Below are 20,884 nucleotides of genomic sequence, written 5' to 3' on the forward strand. Positions count from 1 at the left end.
AAGTGTTGCACAAGTGTCTTATTCCAACACTTGTCACTTTTGTAAACAATTAATACAATAACAACCATGATGATGATGATAGTAAAGTTACGCTGGTAAAGTTTGTAAGAAAATAGGACAAGTGTTTCCTGACGAGGGTCTTAGTCATGTGATGACCTACAGCTGGAGCTTTTGGTCATTTGGCCGAGACCTTCCACTGGCTTAACACTCCACTTTTAAAATTAAGATCATAATTATAACCACACTAATTTGTTTTGAGGAGGAGCTTAGATTTAAACGCAGACGTTGTATCTTCACAAGTAACACAACACTGTAGTGGTAAACACTACAGACTATTACACCTTCACAAGCAACACAACACTACAGACTATCACACCTTCACAAGCAACACAACACTGCAGACTATTACACCTTCACAAGCAACACAACACTACAGACTATCACACCTTCACAAGCAACACAACACTACAGACTATCACACCTTCACAAGCAACACAACACTACAGACTATCACACCTTCACAAGCAACACAACACTACAGACTATTACACCTTCACAAGCAAGACAACACTACAGACTATCACACCTTCACAAGCAACACAACACTACAGACTATCACACCTTCACAAGCAACACAACACTACAGACTATCACACCTTCACAAGCAACACAACACTACAGACTATCACACCTTTACAAGCAACACAACACTACAGACTATCACACCTTCACAAGCAACACAACACTACAGACTATCACACCTTCACAAGCAACACAACACTACAGACTATCACACCTTCACAAGCAACACAACACTACAGACTATCACACCTTCACAAGCAAGACAACACTACAGACTATCACACCTTCACAAGCAACACAACACTACAGACTATCACACCTTCACAAGCAACACAACACTACAGACTATCACACCTTCACAAGCAACACAACACTACAGACTATCACACCTTCACAAGCAACACAACACTACAGACTATTACACCTTCACAAGCAAGACAACACTACAGACTATCACACCTTCACAAGCAACACAACACTACAGACTATTACACCTTCACAAGCAACACAACACTACAGACTATCACACCTTCACAAGCAACACAACACTACAGACTATTACACCTTCACAAGCAAGACAACACTACAGACTATCACACCTTTACAAGCAACACAACACCGCAGACTATTACACCTTCACAAGCAACACAACACTACAGACTATCACACCTTTACAAGCAACACAACACTGCAGACTATTACACCTTCACAAGCAACACAACACTGCAGACTATCACACCTTCACAAGCAACACAACACTGCAGACTATCACACCCCTTCACAAGCAACACAACACTGCAGACTATCACACCTTCACAAGCAACACAACACTGCAGACTATCACACCTTCACAAGCAACACAACACTGCAGACTATTACACCTTCACAAGCAACACACACTGCAGACTATTACACCTTCACAAGCAACACAACACTGCAGACTATCACACCTTCACAAGCAACACAACACTGCAGACCTATCACACCTTCACAAGTAACACAACACTGCAGACTATCACACCTTCACAAGCAACACAACACTGCAGACTATTACACCTTCACAAGCAACACAACACTGCAGACTATCACACCTTCACAAGCAACACAACACTGCAGACTATCACACCTTCACAAGCAACACAACACTGCAGACTATCACACCTTCACAAGCAACACAACACTGCAGACTATTACACCTTCACAAGCAACACAACACTGCAGACTATTACACCTTCACAAGCAACACAACACTGCAGACTATCACACCTTCACAAGCAACACAACACTGCAGACTATCACACCTTCACAAGCAACACAACACTGCAGACTATCACACCTTCACAAGCAACACAACACTGCAGACTATTACACCTTCACAAGCAACACAACACTGCAGACTATCACACCTTCACAAGCAACACAACACTGCAGACTATTACACCTTCACAAGCAACACAACACTGCAGACTATCACACCTTCACAAGCAACACAACACTACAGACTATCACACCTTCACAAGCAACACAACACTGCAGACTATCACACCTTCACAAGCAACACAACACTGCAGACTATTACACCTTCACAAGCAACACAACACTGCAGACTATTACACCTTTACAAGCAACACAACACTGCAGACTATTACACCTTTACAAGCAACACAACACTGCAGACTATTACACCTTCACAAGCAACACAACACTGCAGACTATTACACCTTCACAAGCAACACAACACTGCAGACTATTACACCTTCACAAGCAACACAACACTGCAGACTATCACACCTTCACAAGCAACACAACACTGCAGACTATCACACCTTCACAAGCAACACAACACTGCAGACTATCACACCTTCACAAGCAACACAACACTGCAGACTATTACACCTTCACAAGCAACACAACACTGCAGACTATCACACCTTCACAAGCAACACAACACTGCAGACTATCACACCTTCACAAGCAACACAACACTGCAGACTATTACACCTTCACAAGCAACACAACACTGCAGACTATTACACCTTCACAAGCAACACAACACTGCAGACTATCACACCTTCACAAGCAACACAACACTGCAGACTATCACACCTTCACAAGCAACACAACACTGCAGACTATCACACCTTCACAAGCAACACAACACTGCAGACTATCACACCTTCACAAGCAACACAACACTGCAGACTATCACACCTTCACAAGCAACACAACACTGCAGACTATTACACCTTCACAAGCAACACAACACTGCAGACTATCACACCTTCACAAGCAACACAACACTGCAGACTATTACACCTTCACAAGCAGAGATTGTAACTTGTGTTAGTGGTCCAGAGATTGTAACTTGTGTTAGTGGTCCAGAGATTGTAACTTGTGTTAGTGGTCCAGAGATTGTAACTTGTGTTAGTGGTCCAGAGATTGTAACTTGTGTTAGTGGTCCAGAGATCATGGCCCTCGTTGAAACGTACAAAGTGCAAGTAGAAATATACAAGATTTGCCACTCATGTGTGTGTGTGAGTGAGAGAGAGAGAGAGAGAGAGAGAGAGAGAGAGAGAGAGAGAGAGAGAGAGAGAGAGAGAGAGAGAGAGAGAGAGAGAGAGAGAGAGAGAGAGAGAGAGAGAGAGAGGAACTAGAAAGACTCGGTTACAACTGGAATATTATGTGAAAGCAATAGTCTCGGGCAGGAAAGTTCACTCCCAGGCAGGTGAAGGTGGGGGAAGAGGGGTGGGGAGGTCAGACAAATAACGGTGCGAGCGTGTACGCAGACGCGCACCCGTGACGTAGTACATTACTTACATATGTACCCCATCTCATGACGCAATCCGACGTTCATCTTACAACATTCATTTTTTGTACGAGATACCCAATGTCAATTTCTGAAAGATTCCCAGTAGATTTCTCTTCATTTTGTAAGGCTAGACTATATAAACCGTGGCTCAGTTGGTAGCGCCACCAGCTCACTGACTGTGCATGCTCGACAATAAAGGTCAGAAAATAGTGAACGTGTACATCGTTACAATATAACAAATGAAACAATTAGGACGAGAAAGTTGAAGATTACAGAGAGTGGTAGCCAGGAGTATGAGAGGTTGTAACGACGACACCGAGGGAAGTGGTAGCCAGGAGTATGAGAGGTTGTAACGACGACACCGAGGGAAGTGGTAGCCAGGAGTATGAGAGGTTGTAACGACGACACCGAGGGAAGTGGTAGCCAGGAGTATGAGAGGTTGTAACGACGACACCGAGGGAAGTGGTAGCCAGGAGTATGTGAGGTTGTAACAACGACCCCGATGAAAGTGGTAGCCAGGAGTATGTGAGATTGTAAAGACCCTGATGGAAGTGGTAGCCAGGAGTATGAGAGGTTGTAACGACGACACGGATGGAAGTGGTAGCCCGGAGTATGAGAGATTGTAACAACGACCCCGATGGAAGTGGTAGCCAGGAGTATGCGAGGTTGTAACGACGACCCCGATGGAAGTAAGTCACTGAACTTTTTTGAGTTATTCTAGGTAACCTACACACATGCTGCTGTGTATGATAATTTGTGTGTACCAATACCAGAATAAACTTACTTAACAGTGTATGTGGCAGGCTGGTATAGCAACATGTGGCAGGCTGGTATAGCAACATGTGGCAGGCTGGGATAGTAACATGTGGCAGGCTGGTATAGTAACATGTGGCAGGCTGGTATAGCAACATGTGGCAGGCTGGTATAGTAACATGTGGCAGGCTGGTATAGTAACATGTGGCAGGCATGTGGCAGGCTGGTATAGCAACATGTGGCAGGCTGGTATAGCAACATGTGGCAGGCTGGGATAGTAACATGTGGCAGGCTGGTATAGTAACATGTGGCAGGCTGGTATAGCAACATGTGGCAGGCTGGTATAGTAACATGTGGCAGGCTGGTATAGTAACATGTGGCAGGCTGGTATAGTAACATGTGGCAGGCTGGTATAACATGTGGCAGGCTGGTATAGTAACATGTGGCAGGCTGGTATAGTAACATGTGGCAGGTTGGTATAGTAACATGTGGCAGGCTGGTATAGTAACATGTGGCAGGCTGGTATAGTAACATGTGGCAGGCTGGTATAGTAACATGTGGCAGGTTGGTATAGTAACATGTGGCAGGTTGGTATAGTAACATGTGGCAGGCTGGTATAGTAACATGTGGCAGGCTGGTATAGTAACATGTGGCAGGCTGGTATAGTAACATGTGGCAGGCTGGTATAGTAACATGTGGCAGGCTGGTATAGTAACATGAGATCCTTTACTGCACGTATAAGTTCTGTCAAGCACCTTAACTACTGGGAACGCTTGGAAGCACTTGACTTGTACTCGTTGGAACGCAGGAGGGAGAGATATATCATAATCTACACTTGGAAAATCTTGGAAGGAATGGTCCCAAATCTGCACACAGAAATCACTCCCTACGAAAGTAAAAGACTGGGCAGGCGATGCAAAATGCCCCCAATAAAAAGTAGGGGCGCCATTGGTACACTAAGAAAACACCATAAGTGTCCGGGGCCCAAAACTGTTCAACAGCCTCCCATCAAGCATTAGGGGAATTGCCAATAAACCCCTGGCTGCCTTCAAGAGAGAGCTGGACAGATACCTAAAGTCAGTGCCGGATCAGCCGGGCTGTGGCTCGTACGTTGGACTGCGTGCGGCCAGCAGTAACAGCCTAGTTGATCAGGCCCTGATCCATCGGGAGGCCTGGTCATGGACCGGGCCGCGGGGGCGTTGATCCCCGGAATAACCTCCAGGTATGTGGCAGGCTGGTATAGTAACATGTGGCAGGCTGGTATAGTAACATGTGGCAGGCTGGTATAGTAACATGTGGCAGGCTGGTAAAGTAACATGTGGCAGGCTGGTATAGTAACACGTGGCAGGCTGGTATAGTAACACGTGGCAGGCTGGTATAGTAACATGTGGCAGGCTGGTATAGTAACATGTGGCAGGCTGGTATAGTAACATGTGGCAGGCTGGTATAGTAACATGTGGCAGGCTGGTATAGCAACATGTGGCAGGCTGGTATAGCAACATGTGGCAGGCTGGTATAGCAACATGTGGCAGGCTGGTATAGCAACATGTGGCAGGCTGGTATAGCAACATGTGGCAGGCTGGTATAGCAACATGTGGCAGGCTGGTATAGTAACATGTGGCAGGCTGGTATAGTAACATGTGACAGGCTGGTATAGTAACATGTGGCAGGCTGGTATAGTAACATGTGGCAGGCTGGTATAGTAACATGTGGCAGGCTGGTATAGTAACATGTGGCAGGCTGGTATAGTAACACGTGGCAGGCTGGTATAGTAACACGTGGCAGGCTGGTATAGTAACATGTGGCAGGCTGGTATAGTAACATGTGGCAGGCTGGTATAGCAACATGTGGCAGGCTGGTATAGTAACATGTGGCAGGCTGGTATAGTAACATGTGGCAGGCTGGTATAGTAACATGTGGCAGGCTGGTATAGTAACATGTGGCAGGCTGGTATAGTAACATGTGGCAGGCTGGTATAGTAACATGTGGCAGGCTGGTACAGCAACTACACGAGACGACCGACAAGTTGCTGATGTGAGCGAGTCATGCTGGTGTGAGCTAGTCATGATGGTGTGAGCTAGTCATGCTGGTGTGAGCTAGTCATGCTGGTGTGAGCTAGTCATGCTGGTGTGAGCGAGTCATGCTGGTGTGAGCGAGTCATGCTGGTGTGAGCGAGTCATGCTGGTGTGAGCTAGTCATGCTGGTGTAAGCTAGTCATGCTGGTGTAAGCTAGTCATGCTGGTGTGAGCCACAGCCGCGCTGGTGTGAGATTAGTCTGTAAAGGTCACAGTGATGACCACAGACGGTGCAAGGGACTTCACTGAAAAGCAGGACTTATATGAACACAGTAAGGGAAAAGTCAATAAGTGTGAAGGGACCAAGACTTTTCAACGTCCCCTCTTCTTTATCAGGGAGGTTTACCACCAGACCCCTGGCTCTCTTCACGAAGGAACTGGTCCAGTTCCTTCGTGAAGACAGCCAGTGAATGGTGGCACTTATGAATGAGTGCCACACTTATAAGTGCCATACAGTGCCATGAAAACTAACTTTCACCTGGACAAAACAACTGATAAGTCATTTGCGGTAGTACCTTCATCCCTGGCTATTACAACACTTCGGTTTAGCTACACAGAACACGGAAGAATGAGGTGGCGAGGTGGTGGTGGTGGGTGGGTGGGTGGGTGGGTGGGTGGGTGGGTGGGTGGGTGGGTGGGTGTGTGTGTGTGTGTGTGTGTGTGTGTGTGTACTCAATTATGGTTGCAGGGGTCGATTCATAGCTCCTGGCCCCGCCTCTTCACTGGTATGTGTGTGCGCGCGCGCGCGCACGCATGGGGAGGGAGAGAGGTAGGGAGTGTGTTAAAGAGTAGAGAGAGATGATGGGAAAGAGGAATGAGAGAGGAGGGATGAGAGGGGAGGGGTAGAGGAGATAGAACAGTTGGCTGTTGCTAGGCCAACAACACAGAGAGGTAGTCACAGTGCTGGGTGGTGAAGGGGGGGATGAACACATGCTTACTCCCCCCCCCTCCACCACCCACTATCACATATCACATTACCACTCAAGCCTTCCCCCCTTCCCCACCTCTCCTTCCTCTGCTACACTACAACACACATTACCAGACCAGAATCCTCACCCATAGCCGACCTCAATCTCCCCCTTGGTTTATGCTCGAGTATAGTTATGTATAAACCTGCTGGAAAGATATCTAAGTCTCTCATAATTACTGAACAACAGTGTAACACTTCACAATACCTTCAGCTAAGACTAACATGTTATACCTACGTTCGTATATACGAACCATCGTGTATGACGTACCATAACAGAACAAATCCTACGTTCATTTTATCCAGAGGTTCCCAACGTTAATTTCTTAATACTTCTTATAACCTCAAACAAAATTTAGTTTAGACGATATAACTCAGAAGTATTAAAACATACAGTTAGGCAGATAGAAGGACATTTAAAAACCCTCCCGAAACAGAAACCTGGTGTCCCAGAGTAAGCAGGAAATCTTCGTATCTATACTAATATCACTCGTGGTGTGAGAATGTGGTAGACAGGGAACAATAGCTAACATTTCTTCCCACCATGTAATTATTACATTGATATGTTTAGCTGGACACAGCGGGTGTACCCAATAGATAACTGACAAATGTTAAAGGTTGTATTGGATATGTAATCACAGCGGGTGTGAGTTTGGTGGGAGTCTAGATGTGGTGATGATGGTAGTTGTGGTTGTGTTGTTATGGATGGTGGTGGTGTGGATATGATGTTAGTGGTGTGGTGGTGGTTGGTGTTGGAGGGGGAGGGGATGTGGGTAGGGGGTTAAGAGAGGGAGGAGGGTGTATCAAGACACGTGGGTACAACGTGTGGTTGCAGTGGACCACACCGCTATTATTAACAACACAAAACATGACACCAGTGTAATGTCTACCTTGCTACAGTCACTGTAGTAGTCTTCAAGCAGTGTACTACCTTGTTACAGTCACTGTAGTGGTCTTCAAGCAGTGTCTTCTACCCTGTTACAGTCACAAGAGTTTTGCAGCAAATCAATAATGGTAGTATTTGTAGTAGGAGTGGAAATAGTCTAAGGACAAGAAAAAACAAGAAGAAAATGATCAGTGCAGGAGAGGTAATGGCCCAAGAGGGTAGCACCAAAAACACCAAGAGAAAAGTGTTACCCACACCAATAATGCTCTTTTCCGTCACGTCAGAACTGCCTATTCTTATTTATTTTAGAGATGACAATCACCTCATTAACTATCTACCCTTCTTCATGTTAAGAGATGACAGTCATCATATTAACTGGTACTCTAGCCTTCACTGACACCGTCTTGTTGAAGCATCTCTCTAGATGCCTTCCTTTCTCATTACATTGTTAAATGTTCCAAACTTCACAACAATCGTGACTTGTCCTGACATTTATCTCCTCTTCGTTTTTCCTATATTTTCTTTACATTTCCTTCTATCTAGCTGTGTTCCGTCTTATGATTTTGCCCCTAGGTTTTTATTCTATCCTCGTGGGCTATTACCTCTCCTGCAGTATTCCTTTTTCTCTCTTATCCTCAGACTACTACCACCACCACTACAATTACTACCACTGCCTTGCTACGATCTACTCTCTGACTTCTGTGTCACTTCCACTACCCCCTTCTTACCACCTCTGCGACTACTGCCCACTACTACGACTACTACTACCACCACCCCAACCACCACTACTACTACCACCACCCCTCCTACCACTACCACCCCCACCACAACTATCACTACCTTCTCTCGTTCTCCAGGCCACACCCTTTCTGGTATATACAGTGGCTTCCTTCCCTTCACGCTGTTGTGTTACTAGTTAATGGTGCGGGTTATTTGTGTAATACATTTATAAGCTAAAACGCCTTCGAATGTTATTTTGAGAAATTTTCGATTTTTAGTGCAAATATTTACATATACAAGCGATTTCATTGCTGGCGTTAGACTAGTCTGTAGAAGCCTAATCCTACCTTGTTCCAACCAATTTCTTAACCTGGCTTCACTTACTACATTCAAAGTGAAAATGCAGTTCCCAATATACACATGAGTGGTTAGTTTATCTGATGTGTCTGCTGGCTAAGGGGAATTACCAACAGACCCCTGACCAGTACCTGACCAGCCGACCTGTGGTTCGTATGGTTTGCGTGCGGTCAGCAGTTACAGCCTGGCTGATCAGGCCCTGATCCACCACGAAGCCTGGTGATGGACCAGGCCGGGGGGGGGCGTTGACCCCCGGAACACTCAGGTATACTGTTGACACGTAACTCTTTTGGCATCTCAGACTGTCCCTCTCCACTCTAACGTCCTAAGCACGGAGTGTTATGATCACACGCCTTGGTAACTAGAATTATGTGGATGAACTTAGAACGAGGTGAGGAAGAGCGAGCGAAAAGAGGGTTAAGAGAACGAATCCTTGATGTGGAGTGACCAGTATGTGGGTGTGTTTAATAAGACATGCTCACCACCAGTATGTGGGTGTGTGTTAGACATGCTCACTACAAGACACACCGTGGCTCCTGCCATGTTCCCCAAACTACCACTACTATACCATAATTACTCCCACCTCAACTGTGCTACCACACACACACACACACACACACACACACACACACACACACACACACACACACACACACACACACACACAACAGGCCAAGTGTCTATTTGACAAGAGCGTTAAACAGACAGATGGTAACAACTATTTTTTAAGACACATGTGCAACACCTGCCTGTCATTATCCACAATAAAGCTACCTAACTGTTGCACGTGTGTCTTACTTATCTATATGTTTTTATTGTGTATCATTAATATAATGATACGCATTATCTTCCTACTTACGCTCTTTCACTCTACGCACTACTCACAGCAATTTTCAGTTTGCTAACACGTTGCTTCCTACTCTCGTAACCCCTCCCGAGGTCAGATTCTCCCCCTAACACCCTCATTAACCAGGCTGTTACTGCCAGCTCCGCGTACGCCCTCACAACCTGCTTGATCTAACACCAACAGAAACTTGCATAATTTCATCTTGGAAAGCTTTCCTACCTTTATTGAGAGAATCTTACAGTTGCTGATACACAGATCTAATCTTAGCAATAAAGACATGGAACGGGTGGGGTTTGAAGCCATGGCGAGGGAGTGGTAAACGTCGAGGCCAGTGGTACACTGCCACACGTGGTACACTGCCACACGTGGTACACTGCCACACGTGGTACACTGCCACACGTGGTGCACTGCCACACGTGGTGCACTGCCACACGTGGTACACTGCCACACGTGGTACACTGCCACACGTGGTACACTGCCACACGTGGTACACTGCCACACGTGGTTGTTGCACTGTCTGGTACAACCTTCACTCAACACTAGTAATGGTTGCCAACATCACGTTTTCTCTCACAAAAGCTACACACTCGCTTCCCATTCTCCTGTAATCAGCTTTCTCGTTTTCTTTCATCCCAATATAATTGTCGTGCTGAATAAAAAACAAACTTGCGATTCTGGCTTATATAAAACTTATACAAAATACTTTGATGGATTAGGCTAAATTAAATTGCGTTTGTTATAATATTAGGTAAGTTTCCTAAGGTTCTTCTGCTGACCGACCAGTTTTACCTATTCGGCACGACAAAGTAATAGTGTAGAATATGAGCAGGTTGACGACTCAGACACTTGTGCAACACCTGGGTATCTTTATTTTGAAATCAAGCTAGCCAGGTGTTACACATGTCTAAGTCTGCTATATCAGTTGCAAACATTTGTTCTCTCTCGCTTCAGCCACTACGCTACCCATTTTCTTTCAATCTGTGACTAACCCATTTTTTTTTTTTCAAACTGACTATAACCCATTTTCTTTCAAATCAATCGCGAGTTTTCTTTACGCTGTACAGCCCTTGTGGCTTAGCGCTTCTTTTTAATTATAATAATAATACCAGAAGCCACGTTTTCTTTAATCTAAGCCCCAACTTAAACATTAAAATAACAACTCTCAAAACCTCCTCCTCTACTTTTTTTTTTTTTTTTGCAACTACGGTTGTGGTGGAAAGGCCTTTTTAGTTTGTGCTATTTAAGTATGCGTGAATATTTTTCAATTGCATTAACACAAAAAATCACACTTTATTGATGAACTTTATAAGGGTTGACTGTACGAGTGTGAGGTAGATTGATGACACCTGTCACGAACGAAATCAATATGGAAATTGACGATGATAGAAATCCCTAAGTAACTTGCTGTAATGACATGGCAAACTTATTTTTCTCTGACAAAATAACGTACGTAAGTACTCACTGGACTGTACTGGTAAAGTCACTTGGTTTGCCACAGTGAAGATATCCAAGTGTTGCGCAGGTATTTTATTTACAAACATACGTGGTTTCACATAAGCAATGCACATAGTCCCATTCTCTCTTGAGTGAACCCCATGCACCTGAGGGGGCAGTGTGTACCCATGCACCTGAGGGGGCAGTGTGTACCTATGTACCTGAGGGGGCAGTGTGTACCCATGTGCCTGGGGGGCAGTGTGTACCCATGTACCTGGGGGGGGCAGTGTGTACCCATGCCCCTGGGGAGGCAGAGTGTACCCATGCACCTGGGGGGGCAGAGTGTACCCATGCACCTGGGGGGAGGGTAGTGTGTACCCTACATCACCTACTAACTACACTGCCAGCAATGTAGCATTCTCTGCACGTGTCCTACATATGTTACTCTCACAGCCACGATCAAACTTTAACCTTCACTCTCACCATGGTTTGTTACACTCACTCTTCACTCAATACTGTCAGAGAGGTACTCACCATGGCTTGTTACACTCACTCTTCACTCAATACTGTCAGAGAGGTACTCACCATGGCTTGTTACACTCACTCTTCACTCAATACTGTCAGAGAGGTACTCACCATGGCTTGTTACACTCACTCTTCACTCAATACTGTCAGAGAGGTACTCACCATGGCTTGTTACACTCACTCTTCACTCAATACTGTCAGAGAGGTACTCACCATGGCTTGTTACACTCACTCTTCACTCAATACTGTCAGAGAGGTACTCACCATGGCTTGTTACACTCACTCTTCACTCAATACTGTCAGAGAGGTACTCACCATGGCTTGTTACACTCACTCTTCACTCAATACTGTCAGAGAGGTACTCACCATGGCTTGTTACACTCACTCTTCACTCAATACTGTCAGAGAGGTACTCACCATGGCTTGTTACACTCACTCTTCACTCAATACTGTCAGAGAGGTACTCACCATATCTTGTTACACTCACTCTTCACTCAATACTGTCAGAGAGGTACTCACCATGGCTTGTTACACTCACTCTTCACTCAATACTGTCAGAGAGGTACTCACCATGGCTTGTTACACTCACTCTTCACTCAATACTGTCAGAGAGGTACTCACCATGGCTTGTTACACTCACTCTTCACTCAATACTGTCAGAGAGGTACTCACCATGGCTTGTTACACTCACTCTTCACTCAATACTGTCAGAGAGGTACTCACCATGGCTTGTTACACTCACTCTTCACTCAATACTGTCAGAGAGGTACTCACCATGGCTTGTTACACTCACTCTTCACTCAATACTGTCAGAGAGGTACTCACCATGGCTTGTTACACTCACTCTTCACTCAATACTGTCAGAGAGGTACTCACCATGGCTTGTTACACTCACTCTTCACTCAATACTGTCAGAGAGGTACTCACCATATCTTGTTACACTCACTCTTCACTCAATACTGTCAGAGAGGTACTCACCATGGCTTGTTCTATCTTGTTATCGATGGCCACAGTGCTGGCTGTAGAGGCGCTGAAAAAGAAAACACAATTAATTTACTGTCTTAAATGCGGATGCCAGGAGCTGTCTCCTGACTCTCGACTAGGCCAGCACGTTAGCACAAAATCTAAATAAAAGTATTACAGAGGATCGAGTCTGCACTGAATGAGACACTTATTTAGAGTTTTACTTAAAAATAATACAGTAAATTATTTAAAAAACATACGTGTTAAAGAGAATAATAAAGACGGAGAAGGGAAAGAAGCTTATACAGACTTTGTGTGTACTCACCTAATTGTGGTTGCAGGGGTCGAGACTCAGCTCCTGGCCCCGCCAGGTGTGTGTGTGTGTGTGTGTGTGTGTGTGTGTGTGTGTGTGTGTGTGTGTGTGTGTGTGTGTCGTGCCGAATATGTAAAACTGGTCAATTAGCAAGAACTCATTTAAAATTAAGTCCTTTCTAAAAATTTCTCTTATACGTTTAAAGATATATTTTTTGCATTTATATTAATGTAAAACGATAATTTTGTACCAAAAGAACCTTAGAAAACTTACCTAACCTTATTATAACAAGCGCAATTTAATTTAGCCTAATCCACTTAAATATATTTTAGATAAGTTTACAATAATTTAATAATAAACAAACACAATGAAATATATTTTTTCGTTAGGTTCAGAATGATTTTTGCGAAATTATTGAATACACAAATTTTCGCTTGTATTATTCGGCAAGAGCGTTGCTATTAAGCCAAAACAGCAAGTTTTACCTATTCGGCACGACACTAGCTGTATCCAACAGAAGCAAGTTTTTTTTAAACTTAGTAATATATACAGGAGAAGGGGTTACTAGCCCCTTACTCCCGGCATTTTAGTCGCCTCTTACGATACACGACTTACGGAGGAAATGGTAAACATTAACAAGGACAATTACACAAGATCTTGTCAAGTGTAACCTTGACGTGGGTGGTGAGTCTTGAGAACCTTGAGAGACTTTCCCATCAACATCAACCATCCTACTGCTCAAGCTACTACTTACTAACACATTACAACAATACACAGTTTCACGAGTAGATATGACAGTCCCCTTGGAGGTCCAGAATCAGTAGAGGTGGTACAAGAGAAGTTAAGGCTGGGTCAGGAGCACTGAATCGACCCTTGTCAACACAAGTAGGTGAGTACAAGTCTTCAAACGCCAGTTGTTGTAGAGTCGCAGGTATAATCGCCCGGCCCGGGCCTTGTTCAAGAAGTGGCCCGGCCTTGGCTCCTGTCGTGGGAGTCTCAGACCAATGTCTGCCATGGGAGGGGGTACAAGTACCTCCTCGTCTTCTGGGACCAGCTGTCCCCAGGCGTAGCCCCATTCCCCGCCCCCACGGGGCTCGAAGGGAGAAGCTAAGCCCCTTGGGCTGCCACAAACCCCGCTCACACTGGGCTCGAAGGGTGTGGCAGCTGCACAGCAGCAGACGATGTCAAGAGGTGCAAAGACAACGAGCACTACAGGATCCATTTGGAACCAGGAGGGAGGTAGAAACAGTATGAGAGTTGACGTCATTCATCCGTGGCACTCTGCCTGGCACTGTTCCAGGGGCAGGGTGCCACATCCGGACTCTCACTGATAAGAGGTGACGTCACTCAGCTAGACATCCACCCAGGATGATGTCATTACAAACAAGCCTTGCTCTGACATCAATTATAAAAAAAACATCAATAAGCCAGCGCCATCAATGAGCAGCCGTCATCAATGAGCCGACGTCACAGATGTGCTGGATAATCCTGAACATGACGTCAGTGGCGTACACAGGTGAAAGGCAAAAACCTAGAATGTGACATCATGAGACGACGTCACCGACGAACCCCATCCAAACACACACACACACACACACACACACACACACACACACACACACACACACAACACACACACACACACACACACACACACACACACACACACACACACACACACACACACACACACACACACACAACACACACACACACACACACACACACACACACACACACACACACACACACACACACACACAACACACACACACACACACACACACACACACACACACACACACACACACACACACACACACACACACACACACACACACACACACACATACACACACACACACACACACACACACACACACACACACACACACACACACACACACACACACACACACACACACACACACACACACACACACACACACACAACACACACACACACACACACACACACACCACACACACACACACACACACACACACACACACACACACACACACACACACACACACACACACAACACACACACACACACACACACACACAACACACACACACACACACACACACACACACACAACACACACACACACACACACACACACAACACACACACACACACACACACACACACACACACACACACAACACACACACACACACACACACACACACACACACACACACACACACACACAACACACACACACACACACACACACACAACACACACACACACACACACACACACACACACACACACACACACACACAACACACACACACACACAACACACACACACACACACACACACACACACACACACACACACTTGGAGACAGCTGTGCAGTATAACAAGACATTCTCTTATCAGATAAGAGTGTTTAAGAGCAACATTCTCTGCCTGGGATAACATGTCAATGATAATCACCATCACACGCACACACAAGCACGTGTACACAAAAGCACGCACACACAAGCACGTGTACACAAAAGCACGCACACACCAGCACATATACACAAAAGCACGCACACACCAGCACGTATACACAAAAGCACGCACACACCAGCACGTATACACAAAAGCACGCACACACCAGCACATATACACAAAAGCACGCACACACCAGCACGTATACACAAAAGCACGCACACACCAGCACGTATACACAAAAGCACGCACACACCAGCACGTATACACAAAAGCACGCACACACCAGCACATATACACAAAAGCACGCACACACCAGCACATATACACAAAAGCACGCACATACCAGCACATATACACAAAAGCACGCACACACCAGCACATATACACAAAAGCACGCACACACCAGCACATATACACAAAAGCACGCACACACAAGCACGTATACACAAAAACACGCACATAAACTAAATTCAAAAGTGGGATGTAGACAGTTGATTATGCGTAGATAAGTAGCGTTTTAAAATGTTCCAGCCTTTATAATAATTATAAAAATAATAATAATAATAATAATAAATGTATAAATAGAACGCTAAGAAAGAGGAAGTGAGCCACATCCGGTGATGGAATTGTCAAGGTGTGGCCCAGGAGCTAGAATTCATCTCTCTCTCTCTCGCTTCTACGTACTTCCCTATCTTTACTTTCATATGGTTTTTAATAATTTTAATTCTGAACAAGCCTCGGGGGACATCATCACAACCTGAGGTGTGAACAAGCCTCGGGGGACATCATCACAACCTGAGGTGTGAACGAGCCTCGGGGGACATCATCACAACCTGAGGTGTGAACAAGCCTCGGGGGACATCATCACAACCTGAGGTGTGAACGAGCCTCGGGGGACATCATCACAACCTGAGGTATGAACGAGCCTCGGGGGACATCATCACAACCTGAGGTGTGAACAAGCCTCGGGGGACATCATCACAACCTGAGGTGTGAACAAGCCTCGGGGGACATCATCACAACCTGAGGTGTGAACAAGCCTCGGGGGACATCATCACAACCTGAGGTGTGAACAAGCCTCGGGGGACATCACAACCCGAGGTGTGAACAAGCCTCGGGGGACATCATCACAACCTGAGGTGTGAACAAGCCTCGGGGGACATCATCACAACCTGAGGTGTGAACAAGCCTCGGGGGACATCATCACAACCTGAGGTATGAACGAGCCTCGGGGGACATCATCACAACCTGAGGTATGAACAAGCCTCGGGGGACATCATCACAACCTGAGGTATGAACAAGCCTCGGGGGACATCATCACAACCTGAGGTATGAACAAGCCTCGGGGGACATCATCACAACCTGAGGTGTGAACAAGCCTCGGGGGACATCATCACAACCTGAGGTGTGAACAAGCCTCGGGGGACATCATCACAACCTGAGGTGTGAACAAGCCTCGGGGGACATCATCACAACCTGAGGTGTGAACAAGCCTCGGGGGACATCATCACAACCTGAGGTGTGAACAAGCCTCGGGGGACATCATCACAACCTGAGGTGAGGTGAACAAGCCTCGGGGGACATCATCACAACCTGAGGTGTGAACAAGCCTCGGGGGACATCATCACAACCTGAGGTGTGAACAAGCCTCGGGGGACATCATCACAACCTGAGGTGTGAACAAGCCTCGGGGGACATCATCACAACCTGAGGTGTGAACAAGCCTCGGGGGACATCATCACAACCTGAGGTGTGAACAAGCCTCGGGGGACATCATCACAACCTGAGGTATGAACAAGCCTCGGGGGACATCATCACAACCTGAGGTATGAACAAGCCTCGGGGGACATCATCACAACCTGAGGTATGAACAAGCCTCGGGGGACATCATCACAACCTGAGGTATGAACAAGCCTCGGGGGACATCATCACAACCTGAGGTGTGAACAAGCCTCGGGGGACATCATCACAACCTGAGGTATGAACAAGCCTCGGGGGACATCATCACAACCTGAGGTGTGAACAAGCCTCGGGGGACATCATCACAACCTGAGGTGTGAACAAGCCTCGGGGGACATCATCACAACCTGAGGTGTGAACAAGCCTCGGGGGACATCATCACAACCTGAGGTATGAACAAGCCTCGGGGGACATCATCACAACCTGAGGTATGAACAAGCCTCGGGGGACATCATCACAACCTGAGGTGTGAACAAGCCTCGGGGGACATCATCACAACCTGAGGTGTGAACAAGCCTCGGGGGACATCATCACAACCTGAGGTGTGAACAAGCCTCGGGGGACATCATCACAACCCGAGGTGTGAACAAGCCTCGGGGGACATCATCACAACCTGAGGTGTGAACGAGCCTCGGGGGACATCATCACAACCTGAGGTGTGAACAAGCCTCGGGGGACATCATCACAACCTGAGGTATGAACAAGCCTCGGGGGACATCATCACAACCTGAGGTATGAACAAGCCTCGGGGGACATCATCACAACCTGAGGTGTGAACAAGCCTCGGGGGACATCATCACAACCTGAGGTATGAACAAGACATCTCTGGGGTGAACAAGCCTCATCATCACAACCTGAGGTATGAACAAGCCTCGGGGGACATCATCACAACCTCACAACCTGAGCCTCGGGGGTATGAACAAGCCTCGGGGGACATCATCACAACCTGAGGTATGAACAAGCCTCGGGGGACATCATCACAACCTGAGGTGTGAACAAGCCTCGGGGGACATCATCACAACCTGAGGTGTGAACAAGCCTCGGGGGACATCATCACAACCTGAGGTGTGAACAAGCCTCGGGGGACATCATCACAACCTGAGGTGTGAACAAGCCTCGGGGGACATCATCACAACCTGAGGTATGAACAAGCCTCGGGGGACATCATCACAACCTGTGAACGAGCCTCGGGGGACATCATCACAACCTGAACAAGCCTCGGGGGACATCATCACAACCTGAGGTGAACAAGCCTCGGGGGACCTCATCACAACCCGAGGTGTGAACGAGCCTCGGGGGACATCATCACAACCTGAGGTGTGAACGAGCCTCGGGGGACATCATCACAACCTGAGGTGTGAACAAGCCTCGGGGGACATCATCACAACCTGAGGTATGAACAAGCCTCGGGGGACATCATCACAACCTGAACAAGCCTCGGGGGACATCATCACAACCTGAGGTGTGAAAGCCTCGGGGGACATCATCACAACCTGAGGTGTGAACGAGCCTCGGGGGACATCATCACAACCTGAGGTGTGAACAAGCCTCGGGGGACATCATCACAACCTGAGGTGTGAACAAGCCTCGGGGGACATCATCACAACCTGAGGTGTGAACGAGCCTCGGGGGACATCATCACAACCTGAGGTGTGAACAAGCCTCGGGGGACATCATCACAACCTGAGGTGTGAACGAGCCTCGGGGGACATCATCACAACCTGAGGTGTGAACAAGCCTCGGGGGACATCATCACAACCTGAGGTGTGAACGAGCCTCGGGGGACATCATCACAACCTGAGGTGTGAACAAGCCTCGGGGGACATCATCACAACCTGAGGTGTGAACAAGCCTCGGGGGACATCATCACAACCTGAGGTGTGAACGAGCCTCGGGGGACATCATCACAACCTGAGGTGTGAACGAGCCTCGGGGGACATCATCACAACCTGAGGTGTGAACAAGCCTCGGGGGACATCATCACAACCTGACATCATCACAACCTGAGGTATGAACGAGGACATCATCACAACCTGTGAACGAGCCTCGGGGGACATCATCACAACCTGAGGTGAACAAGCCTCGGGGGACATCATCACAACCTGAGGTATGAGCCTCGGGGGACATCATCACAACCTGAGGTGTGAACAAGCCTCGGGGGACATCATCACAACCTGAGGTATGAACAAGCCTCGGGGGACATCATCACAACCTGAGGTATGAACAAGCCTCGGGGGACATCATCACAACCTGAGGTGTGAACAAGCCTCGGGGGACATCATCACAACCTGAGGTGTGAACAAGCCTCGGGGGACATCATCACAACCTGAGGTGTGAACAAGCCTCGGGGGACATCATCACAACCTGAGGTATGAACGAGCCTCGGGGGACATCATCACAACCTGAGGTATGAACGAGCCTCGGGGGACATCATCACAACCTGAGGTGTGAACAAGCCTCGGGGGACATCATCACAACCTGAGGGTAGCCTCGGGGGACATCATCACAACCTGAGGTGTGAGCCTCGGGGGACATCATCACAACCTGAGGTATGAACGAGCCTCGGGGGACATCATCACAACCTGAGGTGTGAACAAGCCTCGGGGGACATCATCACAACCTGAGGTATGAACGAGCCTCGGGGGACATCATCACAACCTGAGGTATGAACGAGCCTCGGGGGACATCATCACAACCTGAGGTATGAACGAGCCTCGGGGGACATCATCACAACCTGAGGTATGAACGAGCCTCGGGGGACATCATCACAACCTGAGGTGTGAACAAGCCTCGGGGGACATCATCACAACCTGAGGTGTGAACAAGCCTCGGGGGACATCATCACAACCTGAGGTATGAACAAGCCTCGGGGGACATCATCACAACCTGAGGTGTGAACAAGCCTCGGGGGACATCATCACAACCTGAGGTATGAACAAGCCTCGGGGGACATCATCACAACAACTTTCAGGCTGGGATTGATTACCTAACCTCCCACTATAATATAATGAAGAACGGGAGGTAATCAGTTTGAGTCAAGAAAGGGGAGAGTATATCTTTGATATACCTTTGATGATTTCCGAGAATTTTTCTACTCCCGGAGCCCGGCCATGGGCCAGGCTCGGCTGGTGCTTGTCTGGTCAACCAGGCTGTTGTTATTGGTGACCCGCTGACCCATAGATCAAATTCCTTCGATAAAGGAGCTCTTTACCTCTAAATGGAAAGTGACCCTTACCTCTTTAAATGGAAAGTGACAAGAAGCTACCTGGTGCTGAGTGACATTTGTGAAGGAGTGCACCAGAGAAAGTGCACACCACTCATGCAGGAGTTCAGAGACTGAGACAAATGGCTACCACACGCAAGGTCAAGAGGAGATATGATAATAACATACAGAGTACCTTGGGATACATGCTGGACCAGGATGCCCTTCTGACCGTGGCGACCCTCAGTAGA

The 20,884-nt window shown here is 47.1% G+C and overlaps 1 protein-coding gene across 2 annotated transcripts in view; it reads right to left on the reverse strand.

Annotated features, from left to right (window-relative positions):
• Nucleotides 1-20,884, reverse strand: part of bun (TSC22 domain family member bunched) — a 1,041,565-nt gene that overhangs the window by 37,290 nt on the left and 983,391 nt on the right. For both annotated transcript variants that reach the window (XM_070102296.1, XM_070102295.1), the window contains one exon: nucleotides 12,934-12,985. In XM_070102296.1, coding sequence (XP_069958397.1) covers nucleotides 12,934-12,985 — 52 coding nt within the window. The remainder of the gene's footprint in view (nucleotides 1-12,933; nucleotides 12,986-20,884) is intronic.

This window comes from Cherax quadricarinatus, chromosome 81 (genome assembly GCF_038502225.1).
Source record: "Cherax quadricarinatus isolate ZL_2023a chromosome 81, ASM3850222v1, whole genome shotgun sequence".
NCBI lineage: Eukaryota > Metazoa > Arthropoda > Malacostraca > Decapoda > Parastacidae > Cherax > Cherax quadricarinatus.